General features: G+C 45.3%; 1 protein-coding gene and 1 long non-coding RNA gene across 2 annotated transcripts; one reads left to right on the forward strand and one right to left on the reverse strand.

The window, feature by feature from the left end:
* Positions 1-1,627: 1,627 nt before the first annotated feature.
* On the reverse strand, positions 1,628-4,791 carry LOC117863958 (calnexin homolog). The gene is made up of 6 exons (XM_034747894.2): positions 4,632-4,791; positions 4,451-4,520; positions 2,535-3,661; positions 2,360-2,431; positions 2,151-2,267; positions 1,628-2,064 (listed from the first exon to the last, which is right to left on the reverse strand). The coding sequence occupies exons 1-6, from the start codon at positions 4,701-4,703 to the stop codon at positions 1,921-1,923; spliced, it is 1,602 nt and encodes a 533-aa protein (XP_034603785.1). The 5' UTR covers positions 4,704-4,791; the 3' UTR covers positions 1,628-1,920.
* Positions 4,792-14,903: 10,112 nt separating this feature from the next.
* On the forward strand, positions 14,904-20,096 carry LOC117865381 (uncharacterized). Its single transcript, XR_011898766.1, has 3 exons — positions 14,904-15,239; positions 16,540-16,632; positions 19,826-20,096. It is a non-coding gene; the product is annotated as an uncharacterized lncRNA (long non-coding RNA).
* The last annotated feature ends 2,445 nt before the right edge of the window (positions 20,097-22,541 follow it).

Below are 22,541 nucleotides of genomic sequence, written 5' to 3' on the forward strand. Positions count from 1 at the left end.
CTTAGAAGGTGGCATGAGGTATTACCTCAAGCTTTATGGCTCATCATATTTCTAGACATGGTGCGACTAAAGTTAATCCTTTTGAGCTTGTCTATGGTCAAGAAGCCGTTTTGCCCATTGAGGTAAATCTAGGAGCATATAGGTTGGCTAAGCAAGATAATCTTGATTTTGACACTTATCATGCTTCGATGATGGATAATATTGATGAAGTGACCAACAAGCGATTGGAGGCTTTGAAGGAGATTGAGAAGGACAAACATCGAGTTGCTAAAGCCTATAATAAGAAGGTAAAAGCTAAACATTTTCAGGTTGGCGACCTTTGAAAAACGATTCTACTTGTAGGAACCAAAAGCAACAAGTTTGGCAATAAGTTTGGCAAGTGGTCTCCAAGTTGGGAGGGGCTATATAAGATTGTGAAGACGCTTTTTAGGAATTACTATATGGTGGAGACTTTGCAGGGATGGCAGTTGCCTAGAGCTCTTAATGGTAGGTACTTGAAGAAATACTATCCATGTGTATGGCAAGATGCATAATGTAACATGGCCGGTATTTTCGAATATCGCCCTTAGAATAAATGGCCGATGAATTCTGAAAAGAGCATCGCCCTTAGGCTTATTTTTATTTTCTACTACGCAATGCTTTAAAAAAATAAGGGGGCATGTGTTGGAGCCTGAAATTAGCATCAAACAAAATCAGGCTGGGCCGACCGGTTTCTCCAGGCGATCTGACCGGTCCGGAGCCCTGTAGCTGATCTGGCAAGATCAACCGGTCTGACCGGTGGGTACGGCCAGTCTGACCGGTCCATCCTGGTCCGAGTAGATTTAAGGAATTCTTGTAGATTAAGTTTGTAAAAGGATTCCTTGCAAGACAAGATCTCCCCACCCTATAAATATAAAGGGCCACGACCGATTGAGCTAACACCAAATCGAACAAAATATTTATTTTACTTTTATCTTCAAATCCTAAACTTTTCAACCCTTTGCTTTTCCTCTTTCCTCTCGACCCTTTTCAACCCTTTGCTTTTCCTCTTTCATCTCAACCCGAAATTCTGAATGACCTACCGATCTCAGAACAACTATTAACGCATCATCCCTCCCGAGGCATCATCCCTCCCGAGGTGATGATCTTTCCTCTTTCGTCTTGACGGTGGCTGAGGAAATTCTAAGACGCATCGTCCCTCCCGAGGTGATGTGCATACCGATTTTCACATCGTCCCTGTGCGCACCGATCTGACCAGCTTCCACAAGCGTTTTGACAACCACCACACAATCTAGCGCATTCATGATCTAGCGCATTCGATATGTTGACCAGAGAAACAGCTTCCACAAGCGTTTTGACAACCACCACACAATCTAGCGCATTCATGATATAGCGCATGCGATATGTTGACCAGAGAAACAGAGAAAGCATCAACACCAAGCATTCAACTTACTGAACAGTTGAAAAAAATCTGAAATGTTCCTTCGTTTAATCTACCAGAAAACAATGAAAAAAATCTGAAATTTTCTTTCGTTTAATCTACCAGAAAACAATGACAAACTGCTGACAACCTATCCCTTGCAGAAATTCAAGCATCCAATAACTTAAACAAACTAAAACTTAAACAAGCATTCACCTTACCGAACAGTTGAAAAAAAAATCTGAAATGTTACTTCGTTTAATCTACCAGAAAACAATCACCTCTGTCTGATTCAAAGTGATTATAAAAGTCAGGCACAGCACACAAACGACCGACAGAAACTAACTTCTACTGCTCGTGAAGGGTTCCTGGTCTAACCATGTAAACAACAAATCATCAGCTGCGAAGCAGCAGAGGTGACATATGACACTCCTATTATACACTCAAAATATTAAGAGGCGAATTCTCAAAAAGAAGCAGGTGCCAGAATGGCCAAAGACGTCAAAAATAAGCCTCAGAGTCTATGTCTCCCTTCGGGACCTCCGGCGTGGCGCTGCGGTCTCTTCCTTCTCGTCCTCTTTCTCCTCCTTGTCACCACTGCTTCCAGCACCATCAGTCTCAGTCGCCTTGGGCTTCTTCGCCTCAGCTGCAGGTTTCACAGGAGCCTGCAACAAGCAAATGTTGTGGGTTGGGCGTTCTCTTCAAGTCTAGGATGACGAGGGGAGTAAAACAATCGTTGGGAAGAACTTACCACAGGCTTCTTGCCACCGAACAGGATCCTGAAGAGCACGGTCACAAAGACAACAACAACCGAGACCAAAATGCCAATAGTGATGTTGGGCTGCTTCTCTCCCTTCTCGATCACATCCTGTGTGCAAGATATTGAGAGAAGATGTCACTTTCTAGGTGTGACATTCAGATGTTTGACAAGATAGGTTAGCAAAGATTTCCAGAACTCACAATGATCTTGGTCTTGTAGGGTGCCAAGAATGGAACATCAGCAATCTTGTACAGGATGTCAAAAACCTTCTTCTGCAATGCAGATGGCAAAACAAGTTAGTTATAAAATGGAAGTATGGTCCAGTAAAGAAATTAACAGTAATGGCTGTAATAAAAAGATAAGAAAATGAATTACCTGGAACTCAGAAAGACCATCTGCACCAGCAGCAGCCTCCTCAGCCTTCTCCTTTTCCTTCTCAACTTCATATTTGGGCTTCCAGGTCTTCTCTAGGATGGAGGTGGCAACCTTCTCATCATCAGCAATCAAAATATTGTCAAACAGGATGCCATCCTGCATCGTCCAGATCTCAATTCCAATAGCAGCAATTGGATCAAAGTCAGGCTTGTCGAGCTCAAAGTACTCAGGGTTGGGGATCTCCTGAGGCTTCCAGATTCCCTTGTAGTTGGGATTGTCAATCAGGGGTGCATGCCACTTGCCCTTGTAAGCAGGGTTCTGCTTCATTGGCCTCTTCCACTCGCCACACCCAGGTGCCACTTCGCACTTGGGGTTGTCAATCTTTGGTGCCTCCCATTCACCATCCTCCTCATCATCCCAGTCCTCAGGCTTGGCTGCCTCTGGATCATCAATTTCCTCAGGCTCATCATCCAGCCATCCCTCAGGCTTGGTGGCTTCCTCATCCTCAATTTCCATTGGAGCATCCTCATCCCAGTCATCAGGCTTCACTGCATCTGGATCAGGAATTTTAGCTCTCTCATCCCAGTCCTCTGGCTTCTTGTCATCAGGGTCAGGAATGGTCTTGGGTGGGATAATAGCTGGCTCAAAATCATCAGCAGACAGGAAGTTTGCCTTCTTCTTTTCCTCCCCGTCGATCAAAATTCTCACCTCATTGTCTGGCTTCAAGATAGCCGTGTAGACATGAGAGAGCTTGTCATATGGGACAGAAGGTGGGAACTTGAGGTGATGCTCGACATACTTTCCAGTCTTGGGGTTCTTGTGCTTAAGGATGAAATGCACCTTGTTGGTTGACCCACACTTGTCTGGGCCAAACATAATAGTGTATGGAGTCTCATTATCAAACTCCTTGGCATCCCATCCAGCATCCTGAGGGCGGATGTACTTAATATAGGCACCTCCACACTCAAGGCCATTCTGGAGCCTCACTTCAAACTGCAGGACTACTGTCCCATCCTTCAAAGTAACTGGCTCATCAAGCTCCTTGATTATGGCATATTTCCTAGCCTTCTCACTAACAAGGAGACCATAGTCCTCATGCCCATCACTCTTGGCATGCTTCCATACACCTGCAAACCAGAGTATGTCTCTTAATCGATGACAGTGGTACAAAGAAAAAATGAACAAATAGAAAGTTATGACTAGTGGCAACAATGTTCAACACTAGCAGAGCAAAATACCAAAATCTAACAGGCGCCTAGTCCAAATAAGTATTACAAGGTTACTCCGTATGAAGAATATTACAGGTAGCAATTGCAAGACTAGCAGATAGGACATATGTTGTGATCTGCATCATCACATACATATTTGAAATTATCCAAGTATCTTTAGATGTCACAGGCTATCATGTCAATAACACATCTTGGCAGTTTCAAGAACAGTTCAACTAAGTGCCTCACATTATCATCACAACAAGGGGTGCGTGCACAATCAGTGTCACTTAAATGATCAAATGCTCCTAACGGTAGCAAGCTGTGTCTTGTGAGACTATCGGCTCAGTGTAGCCAGAAAACAATGAAGGTCAACAGGTAAGGGCGAGAGGAGGCAAGGTATCATCGGCTACACAGTACTTTAGCCCACGGATCACGTAGCAACTCTGCATAGAAAGGATCTGGGTTACAAACTCTAATAAAGCATTAACTTGAGCGCCACAAGCATTCAAACCAAACCACCATGCACACATCCGTGGATCTCACGAGCAATTGAGCAATTAAATTGTGGCTCCTAATCCATGACACCAACAACTAAGATCTCGCACGAGGCCACCCCAAAACACCTACTGAATCACGGATCTGGCACAGATCGAGCCAACAACAACAAGCACGCACGCTAGGCGAGAGATAGATGCGCGCGCATACCTTGGTACTCGTCCTTCCTGGAGACGACCCACCGCCCCTCGAAATCCTCGTCGAACGACTCGTACAGCAGCTGCAAGCAACGGCATCAAAACCCGCACAAACCATCAGAAATCTCGCCCCAGAATTCCCGGGATCGAAAAAAAAGGACAGCGACGAAAAGCTATGGGTTCGCTGAGATTACCGAGTCGGAGGCGCGGATCTGAACGAGTAGCGCGGAAACGAGCAGCAGCAGCAGGGCGCGCCCTCCCATCATCCTCTCGCTCCCGATCTCCTCGAGCCGGGGGAGTTTCTCGAAACCTTCCAACCAGAGCGAAGCGTCCGCGAGAGGGGAGAAGAGGGGAAGGGGTATAAGAAGTGGGCGCTGTGGAGTGGCCGGACGGCTGAGATGGGGAGACGGGGAGGTGGGACGGCTGGGATCGGTCGATCCGAGTGGTGGGGCCGGGAGTTGCGAGGAAGAGGCCGTCGCGTGACTTGTTCCGGCCAATGGGAGGGTGCGGGACGTGGTGGCAGCCAATGGGGAGCTGCCACGTCCGACTCGTGACGCCTTGGTCGTGTGGGATGCCACGTCGGGTGCGCCGTGTCAGCCACCCCACGTCCCCACGCACACGCAGAACGGTCGAGTGGATCCGGTCACCCGGTCAAGGTAGGGTTTGCCGGTTTGGCGTGCGGCGAGGGCGAGGGTAGAAGACTTGCCTCTGCCCCTCCCAGTCTTTTTTCTTTTAGTAACTGCCCCTCCTACAGTCCCATCACCGATGCAATCCTGTAAGTTATTGTTCAAAAAATATAGCTCTAACTTTTATGTGCCACCTACAAAGCTCGTTTAGAGCTTCATTGGTAGTGCTTTCAGCTCGACTTCTCCTACTGCTCCAGCTGGAGCCCTACCAAATAGGTATATCAAAAACAACTCTATGCTAAGAGTACTAAGGAGCTAGAGCCGTTTTGTATAGAGAAGCCGGAGCTAAAAAAAAAATAGTGGCTCCTTCGGCTCCTCCCCATTTTTGGAGGAGCTGGAGCCTTGCCAAAGGGACCCTTAGATTTGAAACTTCTAACAATATCACGGGTATTGGTGTCCTTAACCACGCACTTAAGTCTTAAGCAGATGGAGGGCGGTTCCATAACTGAAGCGTCCCCACATAAGTAGAGACTAAATGTGATACAAATATCAGTCCCAGGAGGATGATAGCACATTTATTCGACAGATAATTCAGTTACCGTACAACTCCCGAGGGAGTGGGCGTGAAAGCCACGCAGCGATAAACAATAAATAAATAACGGCGGCTAACCAAGCGACTGCCAAAAGACAGCACTCGGGACTACACGGCAGCAGCAGCATCTTGGGTAGGCCAACACCACAGGCAGCGTTGGGTGCGGACACAACCTCTACTCGAGGTCTTCGGCGACGAAGTCCGGGTCTTCCTCTGTAGCAACGAAGCAAGGGTGAGTACAAACGTACTCAACAAGTCCAACCCCATCCACGAAGGGGGATACAAGCAAGTATATGCACAGGTAACAACAAGGATAGGCTAGAGTTTATTTGCGGTAAAGCTAGATTTTCAACATATGCAAGGGTTTGTTTTCGAAAGGGTTTTTGTAAAGCTTTCCTCTAGGGTCCGAAACATTGAGTGGGGTTGATCCTACACAAAGGATCCAATTTTTTTTTTATCGCTATCGGACTCCCCGTCCGCCATAGCGCACGGCACATCTGCCGGACTCTTCAAAAATCCCACACACACACACATACACGTGACATCCTTGTCCAAGTACTAGTTATGTGACCAAGCCGTAACTCGTCCAATGCCGTGGACACGGCTACCCGGATAGGTTTTAACTCTGCAGAGGTTGCACACTTTTCCCACAAGTAGGGTACCGCAGCACGATCACCTTAGTGCCGGTGCGAATCCTAACAAAGCCATTACCCACCTTAGCTAAGACTGACTAGCCCTCACGGAAGCACCCGAGGGGTTCACGGCTCATTCATGAGACCGTAACCGGGACCTAAGTCACCCAGATCTTACTCCTTTTCCATGGGCCCCCGTTGCTCACCAGCACCCCTGAGGACTAACAATTCAGATAGTGGGATTTATGCTAAGCCGTTGCCCATACAACGGTCGAGTGGTTGCACGATGGTGGAATTAGGCAAGATGACACATCAACTCGGTCCTTAATTACGACAAGATGGATATCTCCCAATATTGCTCAACCACCAAGGTACGAGCACAACAACCTGGCATCCCACACAAGGAATACCCATCCATCCTGTCTACACATCCTTTTCCCTTGAACCCGAAAAGCCATTTTTCTCACTTGCACACACACACACGTTCATTTTCCGAAAACACCATGGTAATAATGATTGCAGTTGTGTAACAAATTCCTAAGCGTTCTAGCCGTGGTTATCATCTAAACAGAGCAAGTCATATTTAGAGATAAGCACAGGATGGCAAGGAATGTTCATAACAATCAAGGGGTGGCTATCCAACCATGTCTTGCGATGAAATAATATGCATTTTGTAAAACAGGCCAATAGGTTGTGTTTGAAAAACTAGATATTAAGTATGCATCAAAGGGTGAGATTGGACTTGCCGTCTTCAAAGCCGTCCGGGAGTTCCGGCTCGCGGTACTGGTCCTCGGGCTCGGGCTCGCGGTCAAACTCCTCCTCGGGCTCCTCCTCGGGCAATCCGCGATCTACGGCACACACAAACAGACACACAAATAAATAAAAGAGGAAATAGTTTTTAACCGTGAGCTCCGAACAGGAAACGTTGACGGAAAATAGGTAGAGGGATTATTTTTGAGAAATTTGGATATGGATCGGCGAAAGTATTCTGAAGGATGACGTGGTGAAATTTGGGATTAATTGGAGGAAGTTTGGCGCATAAAATGACAGATTAAACATGAATTAGGGGCTTAAACGGAGGTTTAGGACTGATTTGTAATAAACCAGGAACCTTTTTGTAAATACTTTTGGAGGTGGAAGGGCTTATCCGTGAATAGATTTTGAGAGTGGTGGGAGGACTGTTTCGCGAATAAGAAGAAATAGGGGGTCAGATCGGAATTTTGGGGAACTTTAGCTCTTCTTCTTCCAGGAAGAGAGAGGGAGAGTGGGGATGAGTGGGGCGACGGTGGCCGGCCGGCCGAGCTCACCAGCGGCGGCCGCGGGCGGAGGAGGTGGTGGAGGAAGGAGTGGAGACCCCATTTTGCCTCCCTTACCGTGGGTGGCGGCAATGGGAGAGGGGCGGCCGGTGGTGGCTTGCGGCGGCGGCGCACGGCTTCGGTGGCGGCTTCCGGCGGCAGCGGTTGGTGGTGCGCGGGGGACTCGACACGGGTGGCGGTGGTGCTGGTGGATGGAGTGGGGAGATGGCCGGGCACCGAGCCTTTTATAGGCCGGCGAGGGGGAGGTGGCCGGTGTTGCGGTGGGATCGGCGGTGGCGTGCACGGGCGGCGGCCGGCGCCGTAGGGGGCCGGAGCGGGCGGTAGGGGACGGGCCGGCAGGGTGCGGTGGGCGGCACGGCACCGGCGGTGGGGTCGGCCGACGGCGGGGCAGTGGGCGTGCGCGCGGGGCAGTGGGCGTGCGCGCGGGGCAGGTGCGGCCAAGCGCCGGGCGGAGCGGCGCAGTTGGCCGGGGCCGGCTCGGGCGCGCGGCCCGAGGGAGGCAGCGGCGCGGCCGGCGCCGGGCCAGGCGGAGCGGGCCCCTGGCGTGCGGAGGCCGGGCGGCGTGGCGCCAGTAGGGGTGGCGCCGGGAAGTTAAGGAGCTGGGGCCGGTTCGGGCGCCAGGAAGAAGAAAGAGGAAGAGAGAGAAGAAGGGAGGAAGAAGAAAGAAGAAAGAGGAAGAAGGAAGAAGGAAAAACAAAAGGAAAAAGGGGGAGGGAAAAAGAGAAAGAAAAAGAGAGGGACCGGCGGCAATCGCGGCACGCGGTCGGAGCACGCGCGCGGCGGTCTGTCGACGGCACGCGGCGAGATTTACGGGCACAGATAAAAAGGTAGGGGTCGGCATGGGTACCGGGACGGCGAAATCGCCGGGGAGGTTTCCGATTTTCGGGAGCTCAGCGGTAAAAAGGTTTTAAAGACGGTTTTTAACGGGTGATTTTAGTTGGTGATTTCTGCGGATGTTACAAACCTAATAAGAAGACGGACCTTACATAACACACACCAAGTAAGGAAATCAAAGAAGCATATGGCTAGCAAGCCTGGCAACTTCTTTTGGGCGTGGTAGGGTGGCCTACTCTTAAGGTCCTTTAGGATTGGCCCGCAAACAATTACAACCAACGTTGTCGATATGCGATCACAACCAAGAGGGCGAGCTCTGAGAAGAAGCTATGTAGATGCTCGTTATTGACACACTTTTACCCCTGTTTATCTTCGATAATGACATGAATTTAATACCTAAAATAATGATCACACCTAATAAATCAGTCATTTTCACATATGCAACGTATTTTGGAGGATGTTGTGTTTTTGCAGGAAATTGAGCCTAAAAGCATATTTTTGGATAAAGTATTAAATGAGCAATGAACCAGATGAAAACGAAGGTCAATGGGCTCAAGAGGGCCCAGGCCAATCTGTACCATCTAGCACCCCCTAACGCCCATTTTTGGCTAGCAATCCTCCGAAGTTACTTAGGAGCTAAGTTTATGGAGATATGACAAGGATCAACTCGGGATCAAAGAGGAATAGGAGAAGATCAAGCGGAGATTTGGAAAGTCATTGAAGATCAATCTCATCCGAAGCTACCGACGTGTTAGGCCCACATGCAAGTGAAAAGAAGATTCCTGAGCACCTGAGAAGACTTGGAGACGAAGTAGGATGCGAGGGGCCAAAAGGAAGGCCCAGGCTGATTGGCCTGGACCCTCCCAGGGTGATCGGCCTGGGGTTTCCTTCGCCCTCTCGCCTTCCAATTTTTGCCATGTGCCCTCTGGACTATATATACTCCCAAAAACCATCAAGCCCGCAGATTGGAGATGACATACTCGATGTGAAGCAGCAGAGAAAAAGAAGAAGTTTGAGGGACACCACTTCGGAGAGCCAAGGGCTGTGCAGTTGTCAGGGGTTAGCGTAGGCGAGCCTCTGCCGACATGATCACCCTACAAGGAAGATCACGCTGGAGTTCAAGAGCTAGGATTCATCAAGATCAAAGTAGGATCCCAGTGGTGATCTTGTGATGTACAATCATTCATGATGAAGTAATAGATGTGTTCATGTTCTTAGTGATTTATGTATCTCCTTCTATGGTTTTACGCTCTTTCGGGTCTGCTTTCTTATCAATCTATGAATCGATGATAGATTACTTATGATGTTCTTGTAGTTGTGGTGACCGAATTTGCATGCCTGATCTATTGATGAGTATAACACGTTCTTTTGATCGTGCCTTTAATCTACCTATGCTGATAGAGGGGATCGTGACGGGCTCTTTCTTGTGTAAGATAGGGGGTTTCGGGAGCTGGACCGGAGGTGTAGATTTAAAGATGCTTTTTACTAAGATCATATTTGTGTTGCTTTGCTATCCATGCTCAGAATTACAACATATGCATGGTCTAGGTTGTTCTAGCTATCTATTATATGTCTGTACATGTTTAGTAGATTAGATCTGAATCATCCATCAACATTAAGTCCATACTAACAATGTTAGTTAAAATAGATCTTGTGCTATAAGTTCCACGGATTGATAAATCTCAGGGGAGTACTCTGAGGGAAGAGTTACAACTGATCCATGCGCTTGCGATTCACAACTGGTGTGCTAACAATCGTCAACAAGCTAGCTAGAAATTGACGTTGGGGCATAGCTTAAGTAATATACATAATGTTACGGAAAGAGGTAATTAGGTTAGAGGTACTTGAACTTGTCCCGCCGTGTGACTGGATTTTTGGCACCCTGAGTGACTCACTAGGGATAAGTCTACTTTACCCCCTCAACATATTGATATTCATCTACTTAACCCCCTCACCTATGAAACTAGGTATTCCACCCCTCAATTATTCAAAACCATCTAAATAACTCCCTACGGTGGTTTTCGAGGTGGTTTAGCTTACGTGGCACTACATGTGGACAATGACATGTCAAGGACACGTTTAAAAATGCACTTCACCCCCTAAACTATCGAGGTTCATCTACATAAGCCCCTCAACTACGTAATTGTATATTTAGCTCCTCAAAGTATTCATTACTGTCTAAATTAGGGGCAAAGCCAGGCGAAAATAGCACCAGGGTCATTCCTATTTCACACTGGGTCTTTACCTTTGAGAAACAATGTTGAATAGTGATTCTAATTGATTTTGCACAAATCCATCGGGGTCGGCTAACCCCGACAACAAAGGGCAGCTCCGCCTCGGGTCCATTCCATGCACATGCCTAGAAGTTGGCTGGGCACTGATCCCTCTCTCTCTCACTATCACATAAGCGTCTCTACACTATTGTAACTAATTGAAAAAGTACCAGAAGAACCTAAAATAGAGGCGAAGTTGATGAAGTTGTCATAGAGCTAGAATAATATAGATATGGAAGACTAGTAGCAGGACATGCACGTGTGTAAGAGAATGATGGTGTTAGTACCCATCTTCCATGTAGTGCTCCACATCTGCGAAACAACATAAAAAACCATTATATGGGTTAATTAGTAGATGGCATTGAATACTTTAAGAGTTAAATACCCGGTTATATAGTTGAAGGGTTATGCATATGAATATCAATAATTCAGGAATGAATTAGATTTTTAAACATGTTTTTGCCATATCACTATCCACGTGTAGTGCCACGTAGGCCAAACTTGTTCCAAAACCACCTTAGAGGGGGTTATTTAGACGGTTTTGGATAGTTTGGAGGGTAGAGTACCTAGTTTCATAGGAGTGGGGGTGGAGTTGACGAACCTCCAAAGGGGGGATAAAGTAGATATCATATCTCTTATTACCAGCTTTACTGAAAAACTCATCATCAGAGCATAAGATCCTACCTGGATAGCAGTGATGCGGGTCCCTATGAGGTGAGTGGGAGCTGGAGCAACACGAAGGCAACTGAGGATGCAAACAAGGCTAGGGAGGCTGGATCCCGCCACTGACGAGAACAACGGGATGACTAACGGCTCTAGATGGATGCAAGGAGCGCTCTGGATGGCAAGGATGCGGGGAGGGCTGGCACCATGGCAACCAGGAGCTAGGTCTATGACGCCAAGCTGGTACCCTCATCTTGTGCTAGCGCACCTCGTTGCACTGAGCCGTGCCACCACCCACGCTCAAGCAAATGACGAGGGTGGTAAAGGATCCTCTAATTTAGCCTGGCAAATTTAAAGACCGGACTCTCAATAAGGATCGTGCCATAATATTATATAATTTTTAACTAAAAATAGATAGAGCTGAGTTGGATTATGAAGGAGGCACGAGGATCATAATCCACTACCACCCTAGACACCACTACCGTGGCGGTTAGGGCCGCATATTTGCTGATGAGCCACGTTGTCCTGAGCACCATCACCTCAACTCCTCAAGCTTATCGAACTCCAGTGTGCTACCGCTCCAACGAGCCCCAACTTCCAAAGAACATCGACGACTCACCGTATATGGCAATTAGTGAGGCCTGCAACTAATCCAACTTGGAGGTGGGCGTGTGAAGCCACGGCAATTGGGGATGTTGTTGTCCTGCCAACCTTCCCCGCCACTGAGGCAGGCGCCCCTCGCCATGGTTGATACCGCCTTCCTCGCCTTCAACCTGTTAGATGGTGTGTGTGAACCGGGAGTGGCATCATTCAGCTACACTGTTGCCACGCGCCCTCAACGTGCACCTTTTTATCGATGACAAGCCTTCATCCACGATGTGTTTGACGATATGTGTCAACCATGAGCCGGGCACCAGCCCACAGCTTCTATGTCCTGTCGAGAGATGACAAAAATCAAGGGGCTTTTGTCTATATTCACCAGCGTGGTGCCACACTGCCACGTTGACATGCCACATCGAACATAAAAGTCCAGTAAAAGTCTAGGATCCTAAATATTCATTTTAGAGTTTGTGGATCTAAATTGCACAACACAGAACAAGTTTGAAGGTTGACAGAGAAATATATGGTGGAAATGAGTGTAGTTAAAGGCAATATCGTCTTTTACCATGGTGCATTGGCACCATGGACACCATGGACGATGATCGTGGTGTCGCCCCTTCTCAGGTTGGCCCGTGCCTAATCTACACAGAACACAGGTACATCCTATCTCATAACAGTGGTGGATGAGATCTACACAGGTACAGCCCATCTGAATCACCCATATGGCAATCTAGCTTGTGTGACATTTGATCACAATGCAAAACTCCAGAGACTCCACATAACAGCGATGGAACTTGTTACAAGGATAGGATGTCAACATATATAAAGTAACCTGTGGCTTGTCTGAATTTTTTATACAACACTACTGACTTGTTGCAAGCTACAAACAGCTGCCGGCCCTGCACTTCTGACTGCCGGAGGACAAACATGCATACCCACTGCCGGCCACTAGTAATTCACTGCTCTGTTAATTTACTTACTGCAAACTACAAGTCTTCCCCGTTATACTAATTCCATCTCTATTCTCTGATAACTGCAGCGCCTCATCTCTTGTTTGCCGCGGAAATTGAGGCTCTCTTCCGTGCTCTGCATACTGACCTTGCTCTTGCAGGAATATGTAGTCTGCCTCTTCATGTGCTCCGAAACCACTGCTGGACATTCTTGTGCTATGATCTTTTTACTCCTTCCACCTGTCACTGCTCTTCCAACTAAATTAAAACTGCACCTTCGCACCTATCACTAATACACCATGGTGGTAGATTTCTTTCTCTGATGTTGTTGTGCATCGATCCTGTTTACTGTACCGACCAACACCTTGATCTGTTCGCCCACAGTGCTACTTCTTGATCCGCCTACACTACCATGAGGATTTGGTATTCCTTCTGCATGCCTACAACAAATACTTCATGTCCGAGCCCTCTTTCTAACTGCAGCTTCTGAATTTGCAACAGCACCATGGCTAACTCTTCTGTTGTACTAATTTCTCCTCCTCTAACTTCTCCACTCCAACCAGTAAACAGAACCTGGTAAAATAAACATGAGCAGCTGTGAAGCCGTCATGGAGTCTGACCATTTGATGCGGCCATGGTTACCCCGGTCCCCCGGCGGTGACGCGACGTCGGCTCCTTGGTGTGCTCCTCTATTCCTCTAAGATGGGTGGATGAATGTGCGTGCGTGGCGTGGTTGGTAATCCAATATAGAGTTTGGACCTCGGACAGATTAGCAACACGTGGCTGGCCCAAACGACACCTTCCGTCCGCTGTGTCGACAGGCACATGAAACGGCTCATCACTTGTTAGTTTGCAATATTTTTTTCCAGTAGGCTGCCCTGGTTTGCTTAAATTGTTGGCTGAATTATGTTCGGAAGCCCAGCTTCTTCCTGACTGATCAGGAATGACGTACTGGTAACTCAATTTGTGTTCTTCATATTGATATGTTCTTAGCAAACTAAATCCTAAATTTGGTTAAAGTTGTAGACTTGTAGTACATGAAGGACTAATCATGCTTGACGACCTTGAACCTCTTGCTGACACAGAAATGCCTACTCTGAACTTGACTGCTTGACAAGCCACAGTTTAACTTCAGGTTTCTTCTAAACATGTGTAGTTGCTTGACAATAGATATTTTTGGTGAATTGGTGTTTTCTTTTCGGTATACTGTTAAGAAAATCAGATTGGTTTATTTGAATTTTTGTACGTGCTGACAACCTTCTAGTTTGCATCTTTGGGGCTTTCTCCAAGTTTGAATCAGTGTCAAAAGTTCGAAGCAATGAGTCTTCAGTTTTGTTTTGGATACTCCGTGAGTCCATGTTGTCAGTTGCGACACTTACCAACAAAACGAACACTGAATTGGCCATATTCCCATAACCAGTTTGCAATCTGTCTTATAATCATATTGTAGACAAATATTGACGTTCTTGTTCTAGGCTATTTATGGAATGTTAAATAGGATGTTGCTTCAGATGGCGTGATGGTTTCTTACTTTGTTTTCCTATACAGATATCTATTACCATGAAGATCCACTTGGGCAAAGCAATAACGAACCTCATTCCCTTGAACTGAAGTGCATGTGGGGGGAACTTGTTTTTGAATATTTTCTTTATTCCATCTGCCTTCTATGTTTAATTATTGAATACACAGAGCCTTTGTATGAAGAAGGTGAAAGCAACGTTAAGTATGCATTAATCTTTTGCCTTTGCATATCATAGTATCATGCTTAGATAGTGTCACTACTAGAGAGGAGGCCATCACTGTCGGTCTTGTGAACCGACTGTGATGAGATATCACCGTTAGGTTTTTATAGGATCCGACAATGAAAATTGAAACAGACAGTGAAAAATATCATCACCACCGGTTTGCAGCTCCTAATACAAGCCGGGGTTACAGCAAATCTGAAATTTTTATTAACTTCAATTGAGTAGAGAGCTCGCGTCTGGAGCGTGCAGTCCCCCCTTTTTCGGTCTCTTTCTCTTGGCCTCTCCTCCCTCCCGCCGCCCTCTCCTCCCTCATTCTCTCTCTCCCTCTCCCGCCGCCCTGTCCTCCCTCTCTCTCTCGCTGCCCTCTCCTCTCCCCTCCGCTCGCCCCTCACTGGAATAGATCCGCTGGTGAGGGGCGACGGCGGGGCAAGGAGCGGCGGCTGTGGCCAGCAGGGCCAGGAGGCGCAATGCCCCACGAGGCACGGGGAGCAACGGCCTGTCGGCGTGCGGCGAAGGGGAGCGGCGGCGAGTGGCGATAAGGGCGCGCGGGGATCTGGCGATGCGCGGCGAGGTAAGCCTCGGTCCTCCTCTCCCCTTCCCTCTTCATCTCCTTCCTCTCCCTTCCCTAGGCGACGGCGGCCGCAACTCCTGCACTCGCCCTGAGACGCGGACGAGGCGTGGCCAGCAGGATGCCGCCGAATTTTTTTTATTTTTTTAATAGGCATCACCGCCGTTCTTAGTCCGGCGGTGATGCCGGATTTGAGGCCGGCGTTGATGACGGATCGTGTAGTAGTGTGTCGATCCGGCCCCTTTGCAGGCCTAGATAGGGTCGCCAGCGAGTGGCAATCTCTGGCTAGTGTCGCTCCGATCGGATGTCATTCCGGCCCCTCTACACAAACAGCAGTGAAATCGGCCGGATGTTGCTTCAGATGGCCTGATGGCTGTTCTCCTAAGCAATCGGTCCAGGCGTGTTCAGATTGATCAAGTCTTCAGCTCTAGCTGGCTCATGACCAGTCTCTCGTTGCCGATAGTTTGCTTCTAGTTCTAGGAACATTTATTCATCATATATCTTTCTAGCTTTGTATTGAGCAAAAGTATATTGACAATTTATACATGTATCTTAAAACGTTGAAAGCTCCATATTAATAAGCGAGCATAAATAAGAAAAGCCACGCATAAAACCGTTACAAATCTCATTGTACATTGTCGTACATTAAGGCAATGAATCGCCCCTGACGTGTTCCCTACTAGGTTTCGGAGTTCCGGTGGACTTGGAAGCAATGAGATCGATGAGGTCAAAGCCCCTGTTAGGAGGCTGAGCTCGAGCTGGCGCTAGCAGATCCTCATCATCATTGATGTCACCTGCATTGCCGTCTTTTGCAGATTTATCTGGCACACCCACACCCTCAAGACGCCAAATGCCACGACGCTTCTTCTTTGCATGCTCCTGGAACTCTTCTAGATTTTTCACAGCAGCCCTACGCTCCCGTGAGATCAATCTATGTGTCTCGATTTGAGCCAAGCCATTCTGTAGATAAGCAAATAGGTAACGGTTAGTATTAGTAAAGAATTACATAGTAGGCTAGTATATTGTAAATTCATTATATATGGAGAGATAGCTAATAATTGGAGGTGATATGTTATTCCGACCATTGTGGTAGTTAAATGCATACCTCCAGCATTGCAGCATTGATGCTGCTCTCAGCATCCTCATCAAACAAAGTCACAACAAGTACTTCTCCAGTACCTTGTCCTTCTTGCTTAGATTCCACAGTGGCACGCTCTTCAATTGTTGCTTTGAACTCTTTCTCATTATCAAGCAAAACCATGCTTAGATACCTTGCAGCTTGTTCACCAAGGTTATCTTTTAGGTTAGGAACTGCGATGAATGCAAGGCGGAATAACTTCGCAAGTGGAGGAATCAAGGAAGTAGATTGATTTGCATGTGCAGGTCTCAAGCGACTGTAAGTAACTATTTCTTGGTTTCCATAGTCTATATAAAATACTAGAAACTCTCTCTCCATGGGTCCTTGATGTTCACTCACAATCTACAAAAACAAGAAAACATGAGTATGATTATTAGGGGAAAATAAAAATAACAGATATTTTATTAATGTTTTGCTATACGTGTAAAACAAAAGGATATAAGAATTATTTTTTTCTGTTCTTATAAATGTAAAAAAAATTGATTTCACCATACCATAGCTCTATTCCATGAATTGTCGAGAGTGAATTGGGCTAGTACCACATCTCCCTTGGTTGGATTAAATGGAACAGCATCAGATGGACCATTAGATGACAAATCTTCAGCTTTCGAAGTATCTAATGGAACTTCATCTTTCAAAGTATCTACTTTGTCTTTAAACAAACTAGACCACCTAGAAGGAAGAGAAACCACATGATTCTTTGGCTCAGCTTGAACTTCTGATGTGTTTGATGGACAATGCCTTGGTTGATCTTGAACTTCCAAGGTATTTGATAAAGTATCTGGGAAATCTTTAGTAACCATCAAAGTTTCTGGTATATCATTAAATTTCATAGAAGCAAGCTGTTGTTGAATGCTGTCCAAGCGACGATCACCAACTATATGGGCATAGAACTTTCCACCACCAATGACTTCAGTTACAACAATCTTAAAAGGTGAACAAAATTAATTAGAACATTTTGTATTGTGTGTGCCTCAAAGTTTAACAACAGACATTTTCTAGAGTAGACAAACCTTGAAAGATTCTTTTCCATTTTGTCCCATCAACGATCCATGGGGAATCACTTTTGCTTCATTGTAGTTCTCCCACACCTAGAAAATAGAAATAGAATTGTTATAATTATCTTAACATTTTCCTTATTTTCTACTATAAAGAAAAATTAAATCACCTTCAATTTCTTCTGTTGTGCGGACTTTTCTGCCCTTATGAGGGTTTGAGCATCTGAGATTCTATCAAGTCCAAATGAACTAAGCTTGGCTAGGCCGGCTTCGAGAAGAACATAAGCCATATTGTTTTTGGACTCCCATAAGGAACCTAAGAATGTCCCGGTCCTATCCACAGCTTCAATCTCAATCTACATAAACATTGATCTTTTAGAAAAATGTAAAGAGCTTAAAATTGAAAAAATGAATAGAAAACAGCAAACCTCAACATCATGTTGGAGTATCGTTCTCCTCATTAGAGCAATGGCATCATCTGAGTAGGGCTCATTTTTACCAGGGCACCGAACACAGGAGAATGAAAAGGTAATGGTGCGTGTCTCATTAGGTATTGTTAGTTTGAAGCGATGCCCACTAAAAATGTACTCAACAACAGCGGAATGCCTTTTGTTTTGTTGTAACAAGTGGAAAAAATCTCTAGCCTTCTTTGCAGGAACCTGAAATATGATAAGTTGAAATAAAAAATTAAATAGGGGAAAGAAAGAATGGCTACACAAATGACTTCTTGAGTGAAAATAAATCCTTACTGTTGTCAAATCATTCATATGAGTCGCAGGATAATACTTTTTAGCATGATATCCTTTCTTTGCTTTTTCAGCACGCGAATATGCTGCCAATAGTGCATCATAGTGGTGTGACCTCTCCTCATAGTCTCGATGTCTTGTGATATCAGCAAATCCTCGTGAAAGCAAGAGCTCAGCGACATTGGCTCCAAATAATTTGCCGGAGCTACCACTTTGGGAGGGTAGAAAAACGGATCCATAATCCAAAACTCTGGTGTCAACTATGTTGGTTTTATCTGCAGCATGTCCATTTGAAATATTGATTCTCCTAGAATACTCCATTGAGACATGAACCTGAACATTGTAAAAAATCAAATGCTAAGATCAATTGAATTTCTATGTCCTTTATCAATTTATGAACAGAAACTATAGTATAATAGTTCACTAAGAACCTGTTTGCCAATTAGCCGTGTACGCAAGAATTCCTTAGCTGCACGAGCAAAATGTTCAATAGTTTTGCTTTCTCCAGAAGAATCAACCAACTTAGGAGGTCTGATGCTAGAAATATTTACACGGCGCTCTGCCAAAGGACTTCCAACAGGCACCATATCATCAGCAATAACTATACAGTAACCATTCACCACCTCTATGACCTGAAATGATATCAATTAGTTAAAACCATGTGTATAGATGATATGCATAGTTGTATTGCATGGCCAACTAAACAGATGCTATCTGCAATTAAACATGTATAACAACTAACATGAGTCTTAGAAAAAGATTATATAATCTGTTAACCACAATTGTTGATAATAGAGACAAATTAAATCTTCGATTCATTTGTACCACCAGAAGTTAAAATGCCAATAAAAACTCACTGTTTTGGTTACACATTACACCCCGTACCGTTACAAATTGATGCACTAGACCAAGGTTACAGCAGTCAGTCAGTTCGCTACCCCCACTGTTGCCCAGTTTCGGTGCTATCGATAGCCACAGTTCAGCACACACAGTAGGATCAATTTTCCACACATACAACATAACATAAGTGACACGGCTGACACTGCTAGCTTCTCAGTGCTCAATTAGTAAAATCACCCAGCACTAAATCGATCTGTTAACATACAAATCTTGGTGCCCAAATTGTTGTGCAGTCATCATCACAGTGACTTCTCAACAGCTTTCACAAGCATCATCCAGTCACCTAGACTATGATAAAATGTGATAGAAGGCCAAAGATTGGAATTTGCTTCTTTATACATAAATGAAATCTTTCAGAGGTATTAAACTAGAAAAAACACCCCTTTACTCCCTTCATGTGTATTTTCACAAAAGAAAAGTCTTGATGAGTAGATTTTGACCTTTAATTTCTCTTACGATGTAGTCAATTGTTACAAAATATTAAAATATTCAGACTGCAGATCTATTAACGAAATGTCTCACACTAAAAACATAGAGAACTTTGACTTATTGTTTGTCAAACTTATAATGTCGAGTATATTGTATCAAAGTACGCCTTATATTATTGGATGGTATTCTTGTTTCTAAGTGCATAAACCTTGTATGGAACCAATGTTCCAATTCTGATGCAAATATGTTAATGCTACCTTTAATTTAAAAATACAAAAAGAACTGAATACACCAGTGCTACTTTTTATAAAACAAGGCAAACGGAACTAACTTTTCCTGTGAATTTCTGATTGTGTATTGGTGCTGTATTTGTAACAGGTGGCTGAAATCCCGTCCATATCCTTAGCTGTTCCTTCTTAGCCTGAAGTTCAGCATTCTTGAGCTTTCTTTTGGTTTCAGCTCCAAGCATGTTTGCGCTCCATTCCATATACTTTGCCAACCCCTATAAGAAAGATGACAATAACTGCTCATGAGTAAAAATTCAGAAATATTGCTGTAATTTAATTGTTCAAAGGACATGTTATCTGTATTCTGTACATTTTCTACAAGCTCAAGCGCCAAGTCCTTGGCAGTATTTCCATCAGAATAATACACTGAAGCAAACATGTTATCAAAACTGTCTGTTCCCTCCAGTATAACCCGCACCTACAAAAATTATAATAGAAAATTATTATTAGAAAAATATTACTAAACTCTGGAAATCGTATCGTATGTAATAACTCGATGTAAACAGACCAAACTTACTTCTCTATTTAGAACTTTTGTCTCAGTGAAGTGCTTGGCCTCCTTACCAAACCTATCTGGTGGAATTTCAGAATAAGTAACTGCAGATGCTACAGCCTTCTGTAATGTCCCCAGTAGTGGTGCTTGAGCTTCTTCAGATGCTTTACCGTTCACATCAACAGTGTTAGTTACTTCTGTGTGAGCAACTGCACTTGGAATAGATGTTCGTCTTCCCATGGATGGAGCCTATGATTTGAGTCGAATCAATATTTTGTCATACAAAAAAGGCACAAAGGGAAGGGGTATATATATGTTACCTGAACACCAGCAACGTAAACCTGAAAAAAATGAAAGCTAGGGATCAAGCAGACACGGATAGTGCTACCATCACGCACTTGCTCAACAATGGCCTCCAAAGCTTTCCCTTTCATCTCAGAAATAAAACCCTTTACATCAGAAGGGCCGGCTTCTCCCATGGTCGATGATGGAAGAATTCTTACTGAAGCCTCCGCAGCGCCATGTTCCTAAATAGATAAAAAATAAGAGATACGTTTTGAACACAACAAGTATTTTCTAATCACGCAACTATAATTTGGAAACCATGGAGATTAATACTAACCTTACTCCAACGACCTAAACCTTGGTCTTTAGCAATCTCCTCCAATCTTAGCAAATCAGTGACATATGGACTCACATGACCCTTATGACCTTGTTCTTTTACCTGATCAACGACCAAAGAAATTTAGAATTAATATGACACATGAAACAAAATATGGCAACCTCACCAAAGTAACAGACCTTGGCGAACCCCTGGGCAACTACCAGGCCTGCGATATTTGTGTCACCACCAAGATAGACCGTGCCAAATTCACGGCTTGATCCAGGAAGTACATAGTCAACTTTAAATTTAACTTCCTGCTTCCAATTTGAACTCATTTTAGTTGTTAAAAATGTTGGATGCTGTAGGGAAACCCATGAGAGTATGTATGTACTATTCACTAATAAAATAACGTAAGGGGACCTGTCCAATGCAAAGCTTTCTCAGAAATTCTCTACTTTCCCAGGCAAACGGCTCGTCCGTTCCATGACGCCGTGCCTATATGTACAAAGAAAGCATTTCATCAAATCAATGTAATAACTAGTAAGGGGAAACATGCATGAAATCTGACTATGGGACGTACAGGAGATCTTACCAGCCTCGGAGCGATGATGCATGACAAGGTGATCGACTTTTCCAGTGGGATCGTATCTGCCTTTGCGATCGACATGATTACCAGGGTGTCGCCGGAGGGCACGGCCTTAACCTTCCCCCTCAGCCAGCCCGACGCTGCCATGGCTGAAGCAGAAGGTCACTGCAAAACCATTATTTGAGACACAAAAATACCATTAGCTTCCAAACAGACACCATAGTCCAATTCAAGACCGAGCTCTCCCTCACTGCACGAGGGAACCTACAGTCGCTTCCTTTTTCCCAACAAGAAAACGAAAAAGAGAAAGCATGCATGCGGTACATGCAACGTGTCCACGTTGTGATGTGCTCTATCAGATCATTAGAGAGTTCAGTTGTCTACGACTTGCACGAGTGCATAGATCAAGACATAGAAACCATCTGCTAGCTCCCGTGTCAAAATTTCTGGTTGAACTTTGCCATATTTTTTTTTCTCTTTCTCTTTTTATACTGACCAAATAAATCCGACCGTGCCATGACCGGATCTAAAACCTAACACATACTGTACTTGAGAATCGAAGTCCTAATGAACTTGTCGTGAAACCTGTTCTCATAGGGACGACGCAAACCCCAGCATCGTGCAGCTGGAGAAAAGGAAAAACACGTGTGCACTGCACCGAATCTAACAAGAAGTAAATCAAGCGAGCACTAGATCGATACAAAGAACACTAAGTTAGCAGAGCGAGTATTATTCCACGCCAAAATCTACCGATCTAACACTCAGGAACCTAACAATCGAACCGGAGATACAGCATCCGCGTCCTGATCGGGAGGCAGATTCATCCGGGAAACGATCAAACCGGAGAAACAGCATCCGCGTTCTGATCGCGAGGCAGATTCATCCGGGAAACGATCGATCTGGAGAAACAACATCCGCGTCCTGATCGCAAGGCAGATTCATCTAGGAAGAAGCTAATTACCTAGCTTAGCACGAGGAACACCTTGGAGAACGAACCTGCTGTGAGAACTCGCCGGCCGAGGCGGACGATGAAATGGACGAGCTAGAGCCGAGAGAAGTTTTGGGGGATGGAGGCGGCCAGCTAAAACCTGAGCCGGCCAGCTAAAACCCGAGCCGGCCAGCTA

Source organism: Setaria viridis, chromosome 7 (assembly GCF_005286985.2).
Source record: "Setaria viridis chromosome 7, Setaria_viridis_v4.0, whole genome shotgun sequence".
NCBI classification, from domain to species: Eukaryota; Viridiplantae; Streptophyta; class Magnoliopsida; order Poales; family Poaceae; genus Setaria; species Setaria viridis.